The sequence below is a fragment of the Nannobrachium achirus genome, assembly GCF_963921795.1.
Source record: "Nannobrachium achirus genome assembly, chromosome: 14".
Taxonomy (NCBI): Eukaryota; Metazoa; Chordata; class Actinopteri; order Myctophiformes; family Myctophidae; genus Nannobrachium; species Nannobrachium achirus.
Genome location: NC_137821.1, coordinates 35,973,165 through 35,993,129, shown reverse-complemented (window position 1 = coordinate 35,993,129; position 19,965 = coordinate 35,973,165). Strand labels below are relative to the sequence as shown.

At 41.4% G+C, this 19,965-nt stretch overlaps 2 protein-coding genes across 2 annotated transcripts in view; both read left to right on the top strand.

Annotated features, from left to right (window-relative positions):
* The first annotated feature begins 3,094 nt into the window (after positions 1–3,094).
* On the top strand, positions 3,095–9,155 carry LOC308298209 (E3 ubiquitin/ISG15 ligase TRIM25-like). Its single transcript, XM_080741765.1, has 7 exons — positions 3,095–3,358; positions 4,429–4,803; positions 5,228–5,323; positions 6,200–6,433; positions 6,786–6,945; positions 7,329–7,379; positions 7,535–9,155. Exons 1-7 carry the CDS (start codon positions 3,122–3,124, stop codon positions 8,047–8,049), a joined length of 1,668 nt encoding a protein of 555 aa, XP_080597891.1. The 5' UTR covers positions 3,095–3,121; the 3' UTR covers positions 8,050–9,155.
* Positions 9,156–14,155: 5,000 nt separating this feature from the next.
* The window catches only part of LOC308297992 (uncharacterized protein), a gene marked incomplete at its 3' end in the record, with an annotated part of 36,213 nt that continues 30,403 nt past the window's right edge, over positions 14,156–19,965 (top strand). Inside the window, exons 1-6 of the mRNA XM_080741556.1 lie at positions 14,156–14,434; positions 15,860–16,234; positions 17,543–17,638; positions 17,910–18,143; positions 19,095–19,254; positions 19,901–19,945. Coding sequence (XP_080597682.1) covers positions 14,198–14,434; positions 15,860–16,234; positions 17,543–17,638; positions 17,910–18,143; positions 19,095–19,254; positions 19,901–19,945 — 1,147 coding nt within the window. The 5' untranslated portion in view covers positions 14,156–14,197. The remainder of the gene's footprint in view (positions 14,435–15,859; positions 16,235–17,542; positions 17,639–17,909; positions 18,144–19,094; positions 19,255–19,900; positions 19,946–19,965) is intronic.

The window sequence follows — 19,965 nt, the reverse complement described above, 5'->3', positions numbered from 1 at the left end:
AGGGACGAGGACTGTCAGCTTGTAGACCTATTTTCTAAATATTGTTGTACATTAAAAACTTGAAATGGGTCGTTCTGCATAGTACTTGGGATTTGTTGATGTAAATGTTCACATAGAGTGTAATAATTGGTAAAACAAACTTTTGGCCTATTTGTGGAGATCTCCCGATTAGGGAGTCTTACTGGTATAAGTAGTTCTATGTCAGGCATGCCCAAATATGGAGTCTAGGGTAGGGCAGTCTATGGCGTCATATTGATGACATCAGCATGCTCCATATATGGGGATATGCGTGCCCTTGTGTTTCTGGCTCCATGGTAACGGTTCGTTAGTTGTGTGCGTGATGTCAGTGTGATGTCAGACCATCACATGCCATATAAAGGTGAAGCTGGTTCGGTTCATGACATCAGTAGCACTTTGTCTTCATCCAAGGAAGGTAGAAAGGGAGAGAGCAATATCAGCAGGAAGGAATACAGCTCAAAGCGTTCAGGTTTTGTTCTCGAATCAAGCTCACTACACAGTACAATACGATGGAGCAGCAGCATTGTTTGAATAGCGTGATCGTGATGCCACCGTCGCCATCCTCGTCATCATCTCATCATCCTCCTACGATGAGGAAGATCACAGCAGGAGAGATGGCACGCCCTCAACAGTCGTGGAATGTCCTCGCATCACCAGGACCCTCTGTCCCGGCAGCTGTCCACCAGGCCAATTCTGCGCTTCTTCCCGCTTACATCACTGTGGGTGGCGTGCAGTATTACGTGATGCCACCGCCGCCCAGTGAGGTGGCACTGCCAGCAGCCGCCACCGGACAGCGTAACCAAGGAGACACATCTGCCCGTGGACAGCGTAACCCCGGCTCAAGCCTTCCTCAGACCAAGTCCGCCGCCCGGCAGCCTGCCATGGACGGCGAGGACGTCTCACACAAAAAGAGGGCGCTCCGTCTGCAGAAGAACAGGGAGTGTGCCAGGGTGTGCCGTCTGAAGAGGAAGGACCAGGAGAACTACCTGCGGAGCCGCGTGGTGTCGCTGGAGGCTGAGAACAAGAAGCTGGGTGACAGGGTGCAGTTCCTGGAGGCTTGCTGCTCCTTCTATCTCAGCTTGTCGGCGGCGGTTCCCGGGGCCAACCAGAGTGGGGGTCCGAATGGACCCTTACAGGGTCAATAATTGACCGATACGGGTCTGTTCCTCTGAGAAGTGCAGAGTGGTGAACAAAATACAATGTTAACCAAAATGGACCTTGGAGTTTTTCTTTTGTGCCGTAATTTCACCGTTTCTCAGCGCCCAGATCCAGGGTCCACCAGGAGCCGAAAATGGACCCTTATGGGCGTCTCTAACGCAGAGAGTTTAATTAACATTGAGGATTTTATAGTGTAGGCCTACATTGGGTTCCCAGAGCTAAAACATATTATATCAAACTACAGTCATACAGTACGTCACACTGCCGATCCAACCGATAGGCCCATATTTGGGCATATCAAAGCCCCAGGGGCAGGGGACCACATGCGCAAATCAATGTTTTGTATGACATCAGTGCATGTTACGTTTGTGATAGCCACCATCCACCAGTCTCCATATTGGGCTTGCTGACATCACGCTTATGTCCCTATGAGTCAGTCAACTATACAAGGAGTTCCCAAAGCAGCTATGGTGTTTGTTGTCTAACCTCAATGTGTCATGGCATCAGGTGCAAACAAATCAGTCAGCTCCATATATGGGCACAAAAGGGGCATACCCATATATGGGTACATACTGATCAGGGATCTCCATGAGAATAAGGGACAAGGATTGATATATACAGAGATCTCCATTTATGGGCATATAGGTGTCAAGGACTAACAGAGCTCTCTGACATCAGGGATCTCCATATATGGGCATAAAAGTGATATGGACTGACAGATACAGAAGTCTCTCCACATATGGGCATATCAGTCGGACCCTGGTGCGTTCATCTACATTAAAAAAATCGATTAAAAATAAGAAGAAAAAAAAAAGCCACATCACAAACTTGCTAAAGGTTCGATTATGGACATCCAGTGGAACATGTGGAACTTTAGAGAGATAAGAGAGATAAGCTCTTATAACCTATATAGGCACATGGATATTTATGTGCATTTAGTCAATAGAGAATCAAAAACTGTTTTCACTGACCAGCTTTCATGAACATACACAAACATGCAAGCTCAACAGTACAGAGTACTACATAGTCAGGGAATGTTAATAAAACCCTGGGAATAAATTCCTTACCAAACAATTTCTTCACCAATGTGTTCGTAAAGGTGTCTAGTAACATAATCTAACAAAGATTGAAATTCAACATCCCTAGCAAAATGTTTGACAGCTAGGGTAATTCTGGGTCTCATTCACTTACTATACACTGTACTAAGGGAAAAAATCACTCCCAAACATATGCTTTAAGTAGCATCTGAGGGGTCTAACTAGGTGTTTTTAATTATTCTGAATCCATTGCAAGCATTTGTTTTGCCCGAAAAACATTCATTGGGCCAAAATCAGCCGCAAAAAAAACGATGGTTTAGTGATGAGTCATCACTTTTCACAAGGTGTATGGGGTCCATGGCCCAAGGAATGTTTTTCGTGCAAAACAAATGCTTGCAATGGATTCAGAATAATTAAAAACACCTAGTTAGACCCCTCACATCCCACTTAAAGCATATTTTTGGGAGTGATTTTTTCCCCCCTTATAGTACAGTGTATAGTAAGTGAATGAGACCCAGAATTACCCTAGCTGTCAAACATTTTGCTAGGGATGTTGAATTTCAATCTTTGTTAAATATGTTATTAGACACCTTTACGAACACATTGGTGAAGAAATTGTTTGGTAAGGAATTTATTCCCAGATTTGACAGGTATTCTGCTAATTTTTCCTAACTATACAGACTCACAAGAAGATTGAGCTCTTCTTTATTTGTGAAACATTGCCCCTCCGTGGGGAGGCCTAGGAACAGCACTACACTGCAACCTTAAAACAACCAGGAAGTCCCATACTCCTCTCCCAGTTTTCTAAGAAACGAAACTCAGAGCTGTTGTTTTCTCTCTCGGTCTCTGTTCAGAGTGAACCAACGTGTTATGTGTTTTCTCTCAGTGTGAGTGTGGTTGTCAGTAAAATGGCACAAAAACAACAACAGCAGGGATGTGATCTGGACCAGGATCAGTTCTGCTGTCCTGTCTGTCTGGACCTTCTAAAGGAACCAGTGACTCTACACTGTGGACACAGTTACTGTGGAAGCTGTATTGAGGGTTACTGGGACCAGAATGAGCAGACTGGAGTCTACAGCTGTCCCCAGTGCAGAGAGAGCTTCAGTCCCAGACCTGTTCTGAGGAAGAACAACTTGCTGTCTGAGGTGAGATCACCTTACAACTTACAACCACACATTAAACTACAGTTCTTTCTGCTAGCCATAAATCATAACTCTTGTAGAGTTATATAAGCAACCTCTACTAGTTATGATTCATGGCTAAGTTTCTGCTACAGAAAACTATTTATTTCCTAGTTTGATAGATGGTAGTTAAACTATGTTGGTTATTGTTCACACATTACTGTATGTTATTAGGCATAAATCATAACTCTTGTAGAGTGTTTTTATTTTGGGACGTTTCCAAAATAAAAACACGTACTCTACAAGAGTTATGATTTAGGCCTATTATATGGCTAGTATGTTATGTATGTTGTAGCCATAAATCATAAATCTTGTAGAGTGTTTTTATTTTGGGACTTTGTAGAGAGAAAACGTCCCAAAATATAAAAAAAAACTCTACAAGAGTTATGATTTATGGCTATGTATGTTGATAATACTCATACTAAGAATACAAATACTAAGAATGATATTTATCATGTTAGACATGCTGGGGTCCACAAGGAGGTTCCAGGGGGTCCCCAACATTCTTTTTACAGAGCATCACAGTTTAACCATTGCATCGCAACACGATATACTACATACATTTTGAAACATTTTAACTACATAAATCTTGTATCGCGCAAACTATTTTCAAGTGGGGGATCCTTGGCATGAAAAGGTTTGAGAACCACTTGTGATGGTACAGTATCTTGTAGTATATAGTACTTATTTTCTTATCTTTCCATGCCATACCTGAAGGCAGCATTCAAGAGAATTGCCTTGTCCAAACTCTCCCTCTCTGCCCTCTCTATGTAGATGTATCCATGCCGTAAACCACATCTCCAGTATTGACTTGATTATGTTCTTGACTTGTTTAGTTCAGTGTGGTATCAAGCACCGAAAAAAGCCGACCTCCAAGCTCACAATGCGTTGTAGCTGAGCTTGGAGGTCGGCTATTTTCGGTGCCCTTTTAGAGATTTCAGCCCGTCTCTCTAACATTCTCTGCACGTCCCTGACAATGACTGTTGTATTTGTCATCAGTGAGTGACCTCCCCTCCTCTTCTCTTTACTTCCAGGTTGTGATGAAGCTGAGCATTACAGGAGGTCAGCAGTCTCCTGCCTCCGCTGCTCAGCTCTACGCCGGACCAGAAGACGTGGCCTGTGATTTCTGCACTGGAGCCAGACGTCGCAAAGCTCTCATGTCTTGTCTGGCGTGTCTGGCCTCTTACTGTGAGACTCACCTCCAGCCTCACTACAATGCTCCTATTTGGAAGAAGCACAAGCTGGTCCCAGCCACCAACAAACTGCAGGAGAAGATGTGCTCCAGTCATGACAAGCTGCTGGAGGTGTTCTGTCGCACAGACCAGCAGTGTATCTGCTATCTGTGCACCATGGATGAACACAAGGGCCATGACACGGTGTCAGCTGCTGCAGAGAATGCAGAGAAACAGGTAGGACCACGACCACTTGAAGACAAATTATGAGAGAGATCATTTTTTAATGTTAGAAGCAGAAATAGATAGGCCCCTAACCATGCAAGAGACATTAAAAGCACGAGACAATAGATGTCAGTACACTCCTTTTGGACACAATAAAAAAGGCGATTGATAACGTTTCATGAAGTTACACAGTTGATACCCATTTAGACCTGAGGCCTATTCTCCGAACGCCTTCTAAATCCTGAAAAACTTAAAAATGTTATTAAAAAAAACAAAAAACATAATAATGTTGCTATATACTGTATAGCAACAACTAAACATAGAGGTGTTCCCGACTTGAAATATATGACATAAAGGTGCTCCAGGTCTAAATGGGTGATTCTCTCTCTCCGGATAGAATTGGTATCCCGACTGTCTTTCTTACTGTTTCTTGCAGAAACAGCTGGTGACAATTCAGGAGAACGTCCAGCAGCAGATCCAGAAGACAAAGAAGGAGCTGAAAGACCTGAGAAAGGTCATGGAGGACCTGAACGTGAGCTGATATTATGATGATGGTTCTTCTTGTTATTGTGTTTTGGATAGAGGAAATAATGGTGATGTTATATGGATGAGACAGTGGCTTGTGTCATCAGAAGCACTAAAGCAGTGGTTCTCAAACCTTTTCATGTCAAGGACACCCCAATTAATATGTATTTGGCTGCGGACACCCATTGGAAAATATTTTTGTGCAGCAATTCCCACATATAAGATTTGTATTGTGCAAAATATTTCGGATTCTCTCAAGATTTTATTTTTGAATTGGCAGATGTAAACGCTCACAAGGTGGCTATTTTCAAATGTGGATTACGGTTGGTTAAACTGTTATGTTTAGAATGACAGTAAAGAACAGTGACACTAAAGAATCAATCATATCATGTTCTGTTCTGTTGTGATTGAATTTATTAAGTTCTCCAGAAACATGACAACTAATAACCAAGAGTTTCTTTATTTCGACGAGACAATGCACTTTAATGAACTTTCCATACATGAAAGTAAAGTTAATCAGCTAAGCCTAATCGTGATCTCATCAACAGATTTAGCTAGAAGCAAATTTCCATCTACAGTCCCCACATAAAACCACACAACAATAAAAAAAATAACAAAATACAGAAATGTTTAATTGTTGTATGCAAATGCATTGGCTATTTGAAAACAGCAGATCTGTCTGTAGAAAATGTGAACAATATTATGTAATTTTTTGAAACATTCTAACAACAGAAAGTGTGTGTGTGTGTGTGTGTGTGTGTGTGTGTGTGTGTGTGTGTGTGTGTGTGTGTGTGTGTGTGTGTGTGTGTGTGTGTGTGTGTGTGTGTGTGTGTGTGTGTGTGTGTGTGTGTGTGTGTGTGTTGCTTGTGTGTGTGTTAAGCAGAGCTCTGCAGAAGCAGCAGTGGAGGCCAGTGACAGGATCTTCAGTGAGATGATGGTCTCCATTGAGAGAAGACGCAGTGAGCTTAAAGAAGTGATCAGAGATCAGCAGCAGACTGCAGTGGCTCAGACTGAGGCTCTCCTGAGGCAGCTGGAGGAGCACATGGAGCAGCTGGAGAGGAGACATGCTGACCTGGAGGAGCTGTCCAACACTGATGACAGCATTACTTTCATTCAGGTTCCACTCATGGCATTTTACTGTTGGGTTTTGACTCATTTAGGAGAAACTAGCATCATATTTCATTCCATTCCATCATGTCATTATGATGTTGTGTCTATAGTATATTACATGACATGGCATAACATGACATTATGCTGGTAGTTACTAATACTAATACTTTTTTATTGATATCTTCAATGTTAAATGTCAAAAACATAATTATTGTTAATCACAATTATTTGTATGATGATTAAAGACAAATCCACCGATTGTGATCAATGTACTAATCTATTGATCTCTTGCTACAGTATAATGTTCTTCCATCTCTGTCTAAACTGGTTTACTTGTCTCTCTGCTTGTCTCTCTCCAGAGTTTCCAGTCTCTCTCCAGTTCCAGTGGATCTCCAGTCTCACCCAGTGTGGTCTCATGTCCTCCGAGGTCCTTTACAGATGTGATTGATGAGGTGTCTGGTCTGAGAGACCAACTAGACAACATCCTGAAGACAACTTGGCCAGAGATATTAAAGAGAGGTGAGATAAATATTTGTATAGGTTTTATAACCTGCTTTTCTGTCAAAGAGATATAGAACTTGATGATGGTACATATAGGTTGGACAGTAACATTGAAGAATTTAAGCAAGAATATTCCTCACTTTGTACTGTTAAGAGTTAATTTACATTATTATCATGAATTTATTTTATTTGGATTTTCAGGTGATACTCACCTGAAAATGTTTTTTTTTTTTTTTTTTTTTTTACTAAAGAGCTGGAGAGACAGCTGTTACTGAACTAACACTAACTATAGCAATGATTGAGTTATTATAATGTTTGACAATACACTTGGAACTTGAATTTAATCCCTTCTTCGCTATAAGACATTGTTTACTGTTTTCTTGTGTCTCCATTGTGTGCAGTTGATGTTTTACATCCAGCGGAGCCTCAGACCAGAAAGGACTTTTTACGATGTGAGTCCATGTTGATGCAGGTTCTGAACATTTATGATATGTTGTATATGTTATATGTTGTATTTAATTATCTCATGAGTTTTATCTGAGGTACTAACGCTAAACACAATGAGGTTGATAAGGTTTGAATTTTCTTTTGTCGTTTATTCTCACAGATTCCTTTCCTCTGTCTCTGGACATGAACACAATAAACAAATATCTCTCCCTGTCAGAGGAGAAGAGGAAGGTGACTTTAACTCAACAAATACAACCATACCCAGATCATGCAAAGAGATTTACTAGTACATGTGTGTTGTGTACAGAGGGTCTGTCTGAATGTTGTTACTGGGAAGTAGAGCAGAGTGGTAGAGCGGTTGATATAGCAGTCTGTTATAAAGACATCAGCAGAAAAACCCGCTTTGGAGAAGATGATAAATCCTGGTGTTTACAGTACCTTGATAAGAACTACAGTTTCACACACAACAAAGTTGTGACTAAAGTGTCAGGGCCTTGTTCCTCCAGAATAGGGGTGTACCTGGACCACAAGGCAGGTACTCTGTCCTTCTATGGTGTTTCTGACACAATGACCCTCCTCCACACAGTTAAAACCACGTTCACACAACCTCTCTACCCAGGGATAATGGTTCGATGGAATTATGGAAATACAGCAGAGCTGTGTAAGACATGGTAGACATGTTAAGAATAATGATGATGATATTCAGTTGAAAATGTAAATTTGATTATGGATTTTTCTTTCTAGATAAAGCATGCATAAGAATTATGTGTATATGGCCAACATGATCAATCAACCTATGTGTTCCTCTTATTGCATTTCTTCAAGCCTGCTGCAGACAATCATACAGTATGCCCTGTTATCTGCTTTATATTGCTACAGAGCCCTCTGTTAATCTGTGTAGATTCAGATTGGTTATAATTAACGCAGTGGTTCTCAAACCGATCATTATTTTATTTAAAAATAAAATATGACATTACTGCTTCAAAAAACTATACAAAAAAAATGTCAAAAATGAGCTGAGAAAGAGTTGCGAGGCGTTGTGAGCATGTAGAAAGGCTATTTTCACAATATAATGTCAAACAAAATGTAATGCCAACCCAGTTCAAATATGATTATTTTGGTGGGTCGCAGCCTGAAATGTTTGAGCCCCCACCCCATTTTTTTGTAGGAACCTTAAACACTTACTTTATTCAGCATCAGCCACTTTCAACCAATTTCTCATTAGGGGAGAATATTTGTTTAATTGTCATGTTAATTGGTTATTCTAAATTGGGATCTATTTAAGTAATTTAATTACTGTATGTTGGAGATATGTTTGCAATGAATGTTTCTGTGAAAATACAATCTAGGACCCCCAATTTGATGTGAAACTTTGAGCGCGTACAATTGGAACCAATTTGGTGATTATTGGAAAATAGACGATCTACAAGTTCACAACGGGTCATGTTGCAGGATGCAACCCGGTGTGAGCTTCTAGAATCTATCGTCTATTTTCTAAAAATGAACATGTCCAGAGGCGTCTCCTGTGTGTTGTGTCTGATAGTGTTTTATTGGTCATTAACATCTTAATTCATCTTCACAACAAGCAGGTTTACATACAGTGTCTCTGTAGAGTCTTCATCATGATCATTACCATCATCAGCATTATCATCATCATCATCATCATCAGATACAAGGACAGAACAGTTAAGGTTTCAAATCACACTAAGGATAATTGATTTCCACTTCGAACCCCTTCCCTCCGCTGTTCGTTCTGTCCATCCACATTCCCCCCCTCTTTTTCCTGCCATCCCTCCCATCGAACCCCCCCCCCCCCCCCAACCCTCCTTTCATTTATGCCACCCACAGCGTCAGACCCCCCTTTGTACCCCCCTTTCACATCGATCGCCAATCACATTTAAACGGTCAACATGTTTTTGTATATACGTACAGGTGCAATAAATAGGACACAGGAACAGATTCTTAAATAAAACAAATAAATAAGTCAAATTAATACCGTTTAAGAGGTGTATACAGTATATACATACATAAAGGCCCAAGTGCATGCACACATACGCACACACACTCGCACCCGCACACTCACACATGCTCACACACTCACAGAGCGCACCATAAAGACATCAGGACAGGATTCGTAGGCCAGGCTAGCCCTGGCCTACGAAAGGACCTTTTCACACTTGACAATATAAACGTTCCAATGGATCCAAGTCTATTTCCGTTCGGCTGATATTAATAAAATCTGCGACAGGAAACACACTCGGACCCAAGCTGTTTCCTAGCGATGCAAATTCCACTGACACAGCAGTGGTTCTCAAAGTGGGTCCCCAGGTAAATTATTTATCGTTAGGCACCAAATAGTCTTGCATAGTCAGACAACTATTCTACAATCTCTGAATGCTATATAGAGTCTGGAACTACACCGATCCCCAAATCTGAGGCAGGAAGCTGTCACCTGTTCGTTATATCTTTAAATATCTTAACATCTTTCTTAGCAAGATTTGCTAAGATTTTTTTTTTGATGAATTTGCTTTATCGCTTGATCATTTTCAGAGCTTCTGTGCTCCAGACTGTATGATGGGAGCATTTGAAAATTGTAGGAGGCAACAGTCTGGCTTGCGAGACTATAGGCACCAAGTGGATCCTTAGACATCTGTACCTTTGAGAGCATACAAATGGAACCAAATGGATCCGCAAGTGGGTCCATTTGGTTCCAATTGTACACTCTCAAAGTTATGGGAGTCGGTGGTCTAATATGCACATCAAACTCGGGGTCCTTGAAATTGAAACACTAAAGAACCACTGGTCTCTAGGACCCAGCCACGAGGTCCAGTTTACAACCTGAAACAAGTCCATTGAAATTCAACGGTGATTTTGGTTCTGTCACCTGAGGAGTCCCATGTGGGTGGGGTTTATAAACTATTCCAATTGGTTCTAAAATGTTCGTTTCATCAGTGCTGAACAGAGTGGGTATGGGTAGTAAAGTTACGTAAACTTAAGTAACATTTTAATACATTGTACTACTAGGAATTCTTCACTATGTATATTTTACTTTTATATTTAGGCCAAATGTAAAAAGTAAAACATTTCTATCTATGTGGCTACATTCGGCTTTATTCTTTTCTTTCTCTATCATTATTTGGATGACTACCTATACTTCTTAGTAGCACTACTTTTACTTGTGTACAGTTTTTGGCTACTCCACCCACCTCTGACGCTTAGAGAAGATGGGGATTGTGTTGTTACTTCACTTCCTATGTTTAGCTAAATGTTCTGACTGGATGCTGGTGACTTTAGGCTGTTTTAAGCTAAATGTATCCCTAATTTACCCTAGTATGACAGTGTCGCTTGCCAAAATGACAAATTGTTCAAACTTGTAGATCTGTTCTTTTTGACAAACAACACCCTTGTGTGATGGAGTATAAATAGACCTTTATCGCCGAAACCATTTTGACATAGTCAAATAGTAGGGTGAACACATGTGATACCAATGATACTGTAGTAATTCATCACTTTCAATCTTGTGGTTTGTGCAATGGTCCTGTGTGCTGGTAAATGGTTTGAGTGGGTGTCAGGCTGTTGTAATGTCAGGTTAACGTTAAGGAGACAGCGCTGGACAGACAGGAGTAATGTACAGGATCCTCATTGAGGTTAGAATACATGTCGCCATAGAGGGCATAACAGCAGTCCAGAGGAAGAAAAGAAAACAAAGGAGAAAAGAGACAATTAAACAATGAAAGAGGAAATGGATTTCTCAGAGAACCTGCCAAAGAAAAACCAACAACAATTTAAAAAATATATGTACATTAAAGAAAACAAAGATATTGCAGCACTTGGCAGCTTTTTAAAGTGAAGTGCCAAACACAAGAAACTTATAAAAGATCTGTCAACAAGCAACATGGACAGAGAGAGAGACGGACGGACAGAAGTGTTTGTGTTACATTTTGCAGTTGTTGTGGTTATTGGTTGTCTTGTGTCTACTTTGGTAACAGGAAAGTCATTATATTTCAATAAGACAATAGATCGGAATAGATAGACAAATACATAAGTAGATAGAGATTTAGTTTTGTAATTTTTCTATAATGCTCCTCTCCAACCTTCTCCTGATCTTATTGTATTGGTTTCTCAATACTATTATTATTACCTCTTATTGCCTTTGTAATGAGAAATTATTGTCTATTGATTATTGAAAAACTATTGATCCACTATTGGTAAAACTTTTGAATATTGTATTACCAGTTTATAATATATTGATCTTATTGTTGTCCCAGAGCGTCTTACACAGCTAACAGCAGGGTTTATATCTATCAAAGGTTTAAATACAGGTTGATCCGATATCATTTCAACATGTACGGCTACAGTGCTAGAAATAACATAGGCAGAGAAAACACCCAGAAGATAGCTGTCCCTTAGGCCGGGGATTAGGCTTTGTTCGGACTGCTGGCAAATCCCATTTGTTTCTAAAAATCTGATCTCTAGGACTGGCTGTCTACATGATCAGATGGGATTTCATAACATCGCCCACCTAGCTATCTCCATTGGTTTCCGTGGTAAGAACGTAAGAACATACTGTAGGCTTGAGTAATGCTGGATGGACGTTTCATTATAGGTGGAAAATATATATATATTGAAAAATATTAACACGTTTCACAGATTTTCACAATGTTTCGAAAAGTTTAAGCAAATCTACAAGCTCACAACGTGTCACCTTGGTGACGTCCTCTATTTATGCGTGTGACACTGTTGACAAAGTGGGCTACGACGAGATATAAAACGACCTAATGTGAAGCAGCTTGTGCAAGTGGTTAATTTATCACGCCCTCTCATGCACCAATGTCACTGATCAAGTCTCATCTGACAACAGATGAACTGACCATGAAGGTAACGTTAGCCATGGTGAATTCACTGGGAATGTATGTTGGCGCTCATGTGGTCGGAAAAGCACGGATGTCCGCGGGAATTAAGTCATTTGTTTTGCTGCTCGGCTTCAAATGAAAACAGGCTATTAATGTGCAACAATAAACAATTTCAACCCAATTTGAAACAGCAAAACGTTCATAATCTTTGATGTCGAAACCCTCAATTTATCAGTACATTACTGAACTAATGGCATTTGATGCACTACAATTTTAAACATCCCCGCCTCAATTAAGGGTCCACCCTATCCCTAAAGATATCCTGCATTAAGGGTACGGTCACACATGCGTAACTGAAGGGGAGAAGCTGAGGTGTCAATCCGTCGCACCGTTTTTGTGACTTTGACTTAATCTGCCAAAACAGTTCAGAGTTAGCCTATGCATAACATAACTGAATTAGAGGTTTAACGTGAACACTAGGGGTTGGCCATTGCCATCACCTGACGCCCCAAATGACACCCCTTGTCTCCATGTGGCGGCACCTGACGTACCAACGCGCTGCTCCACCCCTCATAATGGAATGGAAGAGAATGGGACGCTTTAATTTTTAGGCATTGGTTTAATGAATTAAACTTAGGTTTAGGCATGGGTTTAACTAATTCTCTTTAGTTATGGATAGGCACTGTATGTGTGGTTCAGAATAGGCAAGGGGTTAGTGTCATTGAGGTTTGGAGAAGGGTCCGGCAAAGGCGTTTCACAGGGACTTCGGTCCATTCTAGGGTGGCCATCTACAGTAGTTCCAAGCAGGACGCTAACCGGTATCTTAGCATTAGCCATGCTGCCACACATTGCTATGGATCTGGGAATCTGCAATGTTTCTACTTTATCATCATGGTACATTATGTCTATATGAAAATAAGACCAGACATTATGTATATTTGCACCACAGAAGCAGTGCAGGGCTAAATAGACAATTCAGGCCCCGCTTTGCTGACATTATTTAAGTTTGTATACATAAAGAAATTGACATAAAACCCAGCGTCACACTGTACAAAATAACTTAAGTGACCAAAGAAGTCACTGATGTAATAGCAAGTGTTTGATTCTCATTAACAAAATGCCATTGCATTTATTGGTTTTCCAGCCAAAGTGACGGCATACCCGAGTAGGCTGATGGCTGATAAACAAACTGATGGCGCAACATGTCAAAAATGCCCCTTGTTTGACTGTACTAAGGGAAAAAAATCACTCGCAAACATATGCTTTAAGTAGCATCTGAGGGGTCTAACTAGGTGTTTTTAATTATTCTGAATCCATTGCAAGCATTTGTTTTGCCCGAAAAACATTCATTGGGCCAAAATCAGCCGCAAAAAAACGATGGTTTAGTGATGAGTCATCACTTTTCACAAGGTGTATGGGGTCCATGGCCCAAGGAATGTTTTTCGTGCAAAACAAATGCTTGCAATGGATTCAGAATAATTAAAAACACCTAGTTAGACCCCTCACATCCCACTTAAAGCATATTTTTGGGAGTGATTTTCCCCCCCTTATAGTACAGTGTATAGAAGTGAATGAGACCCAGAATTACCCTAGCTGTCAAACATTTTGCTAGGGATGTTGAATTTCAATCTTTGTTATATGTTATTAGACACCTTTACGAACACATTGGTGAAGAAATTGTTTGGTAAGGAATTTATTCCCAGATTTGACAGGTATTCTGCTAATTTTTCCTGACTATACAGACTCACAAGAAGATTGAGCTCTTCTTTATTTGTGAAACATTGCCCCTCCGTGGGGAGGCCTAGGAACAGCACTACACTGCAACCTTAAAACAACCAGGAAGTCCCACACTCCTCTCCCAGTTTTCTAAGAAACGAAACTCAGAGCTGTTGTTTTCTCTCTCGGTCTCTGTTCAGAGTGAACCAAAGTGTTATGTGTTTTATCTTAGTGTGAGTGTGGTTGTCAGTCAAATGGCACAAAAACAACAACAGCAGGGATGTGATCTGGACCAGGATCAGTTCTGCTGTCCTGTGTGTCTGGACCTTCTAAAGGAACCAGTGACTCTACACTGTGGACACAGTTACTGTGGAAGCTGTATTGAGGGTTACTGGGACCAGAATGAGCAGACTGGAGTCTACAGCTGTCCCCAGTGCAGAGAGAGCTTCAGTCCCAGACCTGTTCTGAGGAAGAACAACTTGCTGGCTGAGGTGAGATGACCTTACAAGTTACAACCACACATTAAACTACAGCTTCTGCTAGCCATAAATCATAACTCTTGTAGAGTTTGCTTATATTGGGACGTTAAACGTCCCAATATAAGCAACCTCTACTAGTTATGATTCATGGCTAAGTTTCTGCTACAGAAAACTATTTATTTCCTAGTTTGATAGATGGTAGTTAAACTATGTTGGTTATTGTTCACACATTACTGTATGTTATTAGGCATAACTCTTGTAGAGTGTTTTTATTTTGGGACGTTTCCAAAATAAAAACACGTACTCTTCAAGAGTTATGATTTAGGCCTATTATATGGCTAGTATGTTATGTATGTAGTATGTTGTAGCCATAAATCATGAATCTTGTAGAGTGTTTTTATTTTGGGACTTTGTAGAGAGAAAACGTCCCAAAATATATAAAAAAAAAAACTCTACAAGAGTTATGATTTATGGCTATGTATGTTGATAATACTCATACTAAGAATACAAATACTAAGAATGATATTTATCATGTTAGACATGCTGGGGTCCACAAGGAGGTTCCAGGGGGTCCCCAACATTCTTTTTACAGAGCATCACAGTTTAACCATTGTAACTGTATATTATATTGCCGATCTACAAGCTCACAATGCATCGCAACACGATATGCTACAATACATTTTGAAACATTTTAACTACATAAATCTTCTATCGCGCAAACTATTTTCAAGTGGGGGTCTGTGGACAATATAATACAGTATATGAATTGGGGATCCTTCCTTGGCATGAAAAGGTTTGAGAACCACTTGTGATGGTACAGTATCTTGCAGTCTATAGTACTTATTTTATGCTGTCATTTTGTTCACTAGGATCATTTACTCTGATCTTTGACTTTGTTTTAAACTCTGGTGTCCCTAATCTTGGCATGTCATTCATTGTATGCATACATAATAGCAGATACTAGTGAACGGTGAAAGAAATGCAAATTCCCCCTTTCCATGCCATACCTGAAGGCAGCATTCAAGAGAATTGCCTTGTCCAAACTCTCCCTCTCTGCCCTCTCTATGTAGAAATCCATGCCGTACACCACATCTCCAGTATTGACTTGATTATGTTCTTGACTTGTTTAGTTCAGTGTGGTATCAAGCACCGAAAAAAGCCGACCTCCAAGCTCACAACGCGTCGTAGCTGAGCTTGGAGGTCGGCTATTTTCGGTGCCCTTTTAGAGATTTCAGCCCGTCTCTCTAACATTCTCTGCACGTCCCTGACAATGACTTTAATCGGTGCAGAACGAGTGTGTTCAGATAATGTTCCAATGATCTTACTAGATGAACTTTACCTATAATTTCTCACTGGTTTATAACCATGAACCTCACAATTACTGTGTTGTATTTGTCATCAGTGAGTGACCTCCCCTCCTCTTCTCTTTACTTCCAGGTTGTGATGAAGCTGAGCATTACAGGAGGTCAGCAGTCTCCTGCCTCCGCTGCTCAGCTCTACGCCGGACCAGAAGACGTGGCCTGTGATTTCTGCACTGGAGCCAGACGTCGCAAAGCTCTCATGTCTTGTCTGGTGTGTCTGGCCTCTTACTGTGAGACTCACCTCCAGCCTCACTACAATGTTCCTGTGTTGCAGAAGCACAAGCTGGTCCCAGCCACCAACAAACTGCAGGAGAAGATGTGCTCCAGTCATGACAAGCTGCTGGAGGTGTTCTGTCGCACAGACCAGCAGTGTATCTGCTATCTGTGCACCATGGATGAACACAAGGGCCATGACACGGTGTCAGCTGCTGCAGAGAAGGCAGAGAAACAGGTAGGACCATGATCACTTGAAGACAAATTATGACATGGATCAAGTTTTAAAGATAGAAGCAGAAATAGATAACCATGCCAGAGACATTAAAAGCACAAGAGAATAGATGTCAGTGCACTCCTTTTGGAAAAACAGAGGCGATTGATAACGTTTCATGAAGTTACACAGTTGATACCCATTTAGACGTGAGGCCTATTCTCTGAATGCCTTCTAAATCCTGAAAAACCTAAAGAGGTTATTTAAAAAACATAATAATGATGCTATATATTGTATATAGCAACAACTAAACACAGAGGTGTTCCCAACTTGAAATGTATGAAATAATGGTGTTCCAGGTCTAAATGGGTGATGTGTGGATGCAAACTAATTGTTTTTACCCTGTATCCAGCATAGGCGCCGAGTTTTGTCCCTGCCGCTGGGTGCCGAAGCATCGAGCGCTTCCCCCCCCCCCCCCCCCCCCGCTAGTCCCCCCCCCCCGCTAGCCCCCCCCCCCCGTCGCAAAAAAAGGGCGTTTTTTTTTCTCAAATGGATACTTTATTTACAGTTTGTCAATAGTACACTGGGTACATTTTTACAATGAAAGTTCAGCATGTTTCAACAGTTAAGCACCATAGTATCAAAGTATCAAACAAAAAACTAGCTAATGACATGCCATGGCATTGTATTGATTAGAGAAGACACTGTGCCGTCTCGCCCTTGAATTCGTGCATCGTGCAGTAGTCATAAAAAATAGTAATAGTAGTAATAAAAAAGCAGCCTGAGCTGCGAGTCCTGGGGGCTGGCTGGCTGGCGTACCGAAGTTCAGGGTCTTCTGGGTCAGGAGGCGTCTCTTCTTGGCTGGTTGCATGACTGGCATCTTGCTGTACACTGCAATAAGTGAAGGCATAGCTACTGTATGCTGGCCTTTATTCTCTACCTGCCAGGTTAAAACAAAGGAACTATAGGCACTAATTCTCCGCCTCCCACACCAGCCCCCCCACTGGAATTTACCTGGCCGGTTTAAACAAAAGAATGGTTAGGCAGACATGCAAATAGGCTGGGAGCGCTCCGCCTCCAGTTTCAACGTTGGTTTCTATTGCTCCCTCAGCCCCCCACCCATAGGAATGTGGGGGTGGGGGGCTGCCGGGCTGATGTTTTGTTTTCCCCACAAACAAAGCTGTGCGTGTTAATTTTTCGGGCTTGATCTTCCTGGGGGCTGCGGCCCCGCGGCTCACACAGAGGCGGCGTCATTGGTATCCAGTATGAGTTCTCTCTCTTCTGATTGGATAGAATTGGTATCCCGACTGTCTCTCTTCCCGTTTCTTGCAGAAACAGTTGGTGACAATTCAGGAGAAAGTCCAGCAGCAGATCCAGGAGACAAAGAAGGAGCTGAAAGACCTGAGACAGGTCATGGAGGACCTGAACGTGAGCTGATATTATGATAATGGTTGTTGTTATTGTGTTTACTGTGGAAAACGAAGGAAATGGTGATGCTGTATGGATGAGACAGTGGCTTGTGACATCAGAAGCACTAAAGCTGTGGTCCTCAAAACGTTTTGCCATGGACCCCATATTACTTAGCTGCAGACCCCAATTTGAAAATATGCTAACGTGTGTGTGTGTGTGTGTGTGTGTGCGCGCGTGCGTGCGCGTGTGCGTGTGTGCGTGCGCGTGTGTGTGTGTGTGTGTTAAGCAGAGCTCTGCAGAAGCAGCAGTGGAGGCCAGTGACAGGATCTTCAGTGAGATGATGGTCTCCATTGAGAGAAGACGCAGTGAGCTTAAAGAAGTGATCAGAGATCAGCAGCAGACTGCAGTGGCTCAGACTGAGGCTCTCCTGAGGCAGCTGGAGGAGCACATGGAGCAGCTGGAGAGGAGACATGCTGACCTGGAGGAGCTGTCCAACACTGATGACAGCATCACTTTCATTCAGGTTCCACTCATGGCATTTTACTGTTTGGTTTTCACTCAATTAGGATTATATGACATAACATGACATTATTAATGCTGTTAGTTACTAATACTAATATATAGTTCTAGTATACAGTTGTACAGTCCAGGATAATGTCAAAATCATCGCCTATTCACAATCATTTGAGATGATAAATTATCATTTTCTCACAAGCTGATCTTCAAGACAATTTTTGTCTCCACCAGCCGAAGGCTGAGGGAGAGTATGTTTTCCCCTCCGTCCGTCCGTCCATCCGTCCGTCCGTGCATCCGTCCGTGCGTGCGTGCGTCCGTGCGTCCTCGCAGTTTGTGAGCAGCTAATCTCAGTCACCGTTGGCCCGATCGCTGCCAAACTGAGCACACACACTCCCTGGATGCCAATCTAGAACCTCTGCCCCACATTTTTCAAATCAGCCTCATGGTGGCGCTATAACAGGCCGATTTGTGTGGCCTGGTTGTTACCAGCTAATCTCCGGCGCCGTTGGCCCGATCGCTGCCAAACTGAGCACACACACTCCCTGGATGCTAATTCAGAACCTCTGCCCCACATTTTTTAAATCAGCCTCATGGTGGCACTATAACAGGCCGATTTGTGTGGCCTGGTGGAGACCTGTGCTCGGAAGAGCACTGCTTCTAGTTTAAATATATTTTTAACACAATTATTTGTATGAGAATTAAAATCATGTTGATCCTTTATTGATTGTTGGTGACATGAAAAACAGGTGTGTGTGTGTGTGTGTGTGTGTGTGTGTGTGTGTGTGTGTGTGCGTGTGCGTGTGCGTGTGTGTTTGTATTAACTGTTTGAACATCTGACATCAGTTCAACTCCACTGATTGTGATCAATGTACTAATCTATTGATCTCTTGCTACAGTATCATGTTCTTCCATCCCTGTCTAAAGTGGTTTACTTGTCTCTCTGCTTGTCTCTCTCCAGAGTTTCCAGTCTCTCTCCAGTTCCAGTGGATCTCCAGTCTCACCCAGCGTGGTCTTATGTCCTCCGAGGTCCTTCACAGATGTGATTGATGTGCTGTCTGGTCTGAGAGACCAACTAGATGACATCCTGAAGACAACTTGGCCAGAGATATCAAGGAGAGGTGAGATTTAAATGTATTTATAGTGTTTTTCTAACCAACCAACCAACCATGTTATAGTGAACATGGAAAAAAGGTCAGAAGGCAACTGGAGATATTTGAACTATAACAGATTGATGGTTGGCTGTCAGATTTGACAGTAAAATAATTGAAAATTTTAAGCAAGGATATTCCTAAAATTAATTTTAAATGTCGTTGTTTAAATATAGTTTTTAGTTATAGGTTTTACCATCACTACTGTAAAGTACATTTCTAAGTGTTGAATGGAATTTGTACAGGTGGACATATGTCTGGGAAGGCTACTAAAGCCTATACTCTGTAGTATGGGGGACAGTAAATCAGTACCACCAGTGTTTCATGTCAACCACATTCATCATTTATTATTATTATTATTAACAATATAATCGTTATTATTGTTATATTATTATTATTATTATATTTCTGTTTTTATTAATTGATCTGGAGTTGTTCTCTCTGAAATTTGTAATCCACATAAAAATGTATTTTCTGTTTTACTAAAGAGCTGGAGAGACAGCTTTTACTGAACAAATATTATAGACAAAACAGTTGGAACTTCAGTTTAATCCCTTCTTCAGTATGTTATTATGTCCTTGACTGTTTTGTTTTCCTCTGTATCCAATATGTGCAGTTGATGTTCTACATCCAGCGCAGACCAGAAAGGACTTTTTACGATGTGAGTCCATGTTGATGCAG

Excerpts from the sequence above, each read along its gene's own strand:
- LOC308298209 (XM_080741765.1), top strand. The coding sequence starts at position 3,122 with ATGGCACAAAAACAACAACAGCAGGGATGTGATCTGGACCAGGATCAG. Across the intron at positions 4,804-5,227 it reads CAGAGAATGCAGAGAAACAG|AAACAGCTGGTGACAATTCA; the intron begins GTAGGACCACGA and ends TGTTTCTTGCAG. Across the intron at positions 7,380-7,534 it reads CAGAAAGGACTTTTTACGAT|ATTCCTTTCCTCTGTCTCTG; the intron begins GTGAGTCCATGT and ends TTATTCTCACAG.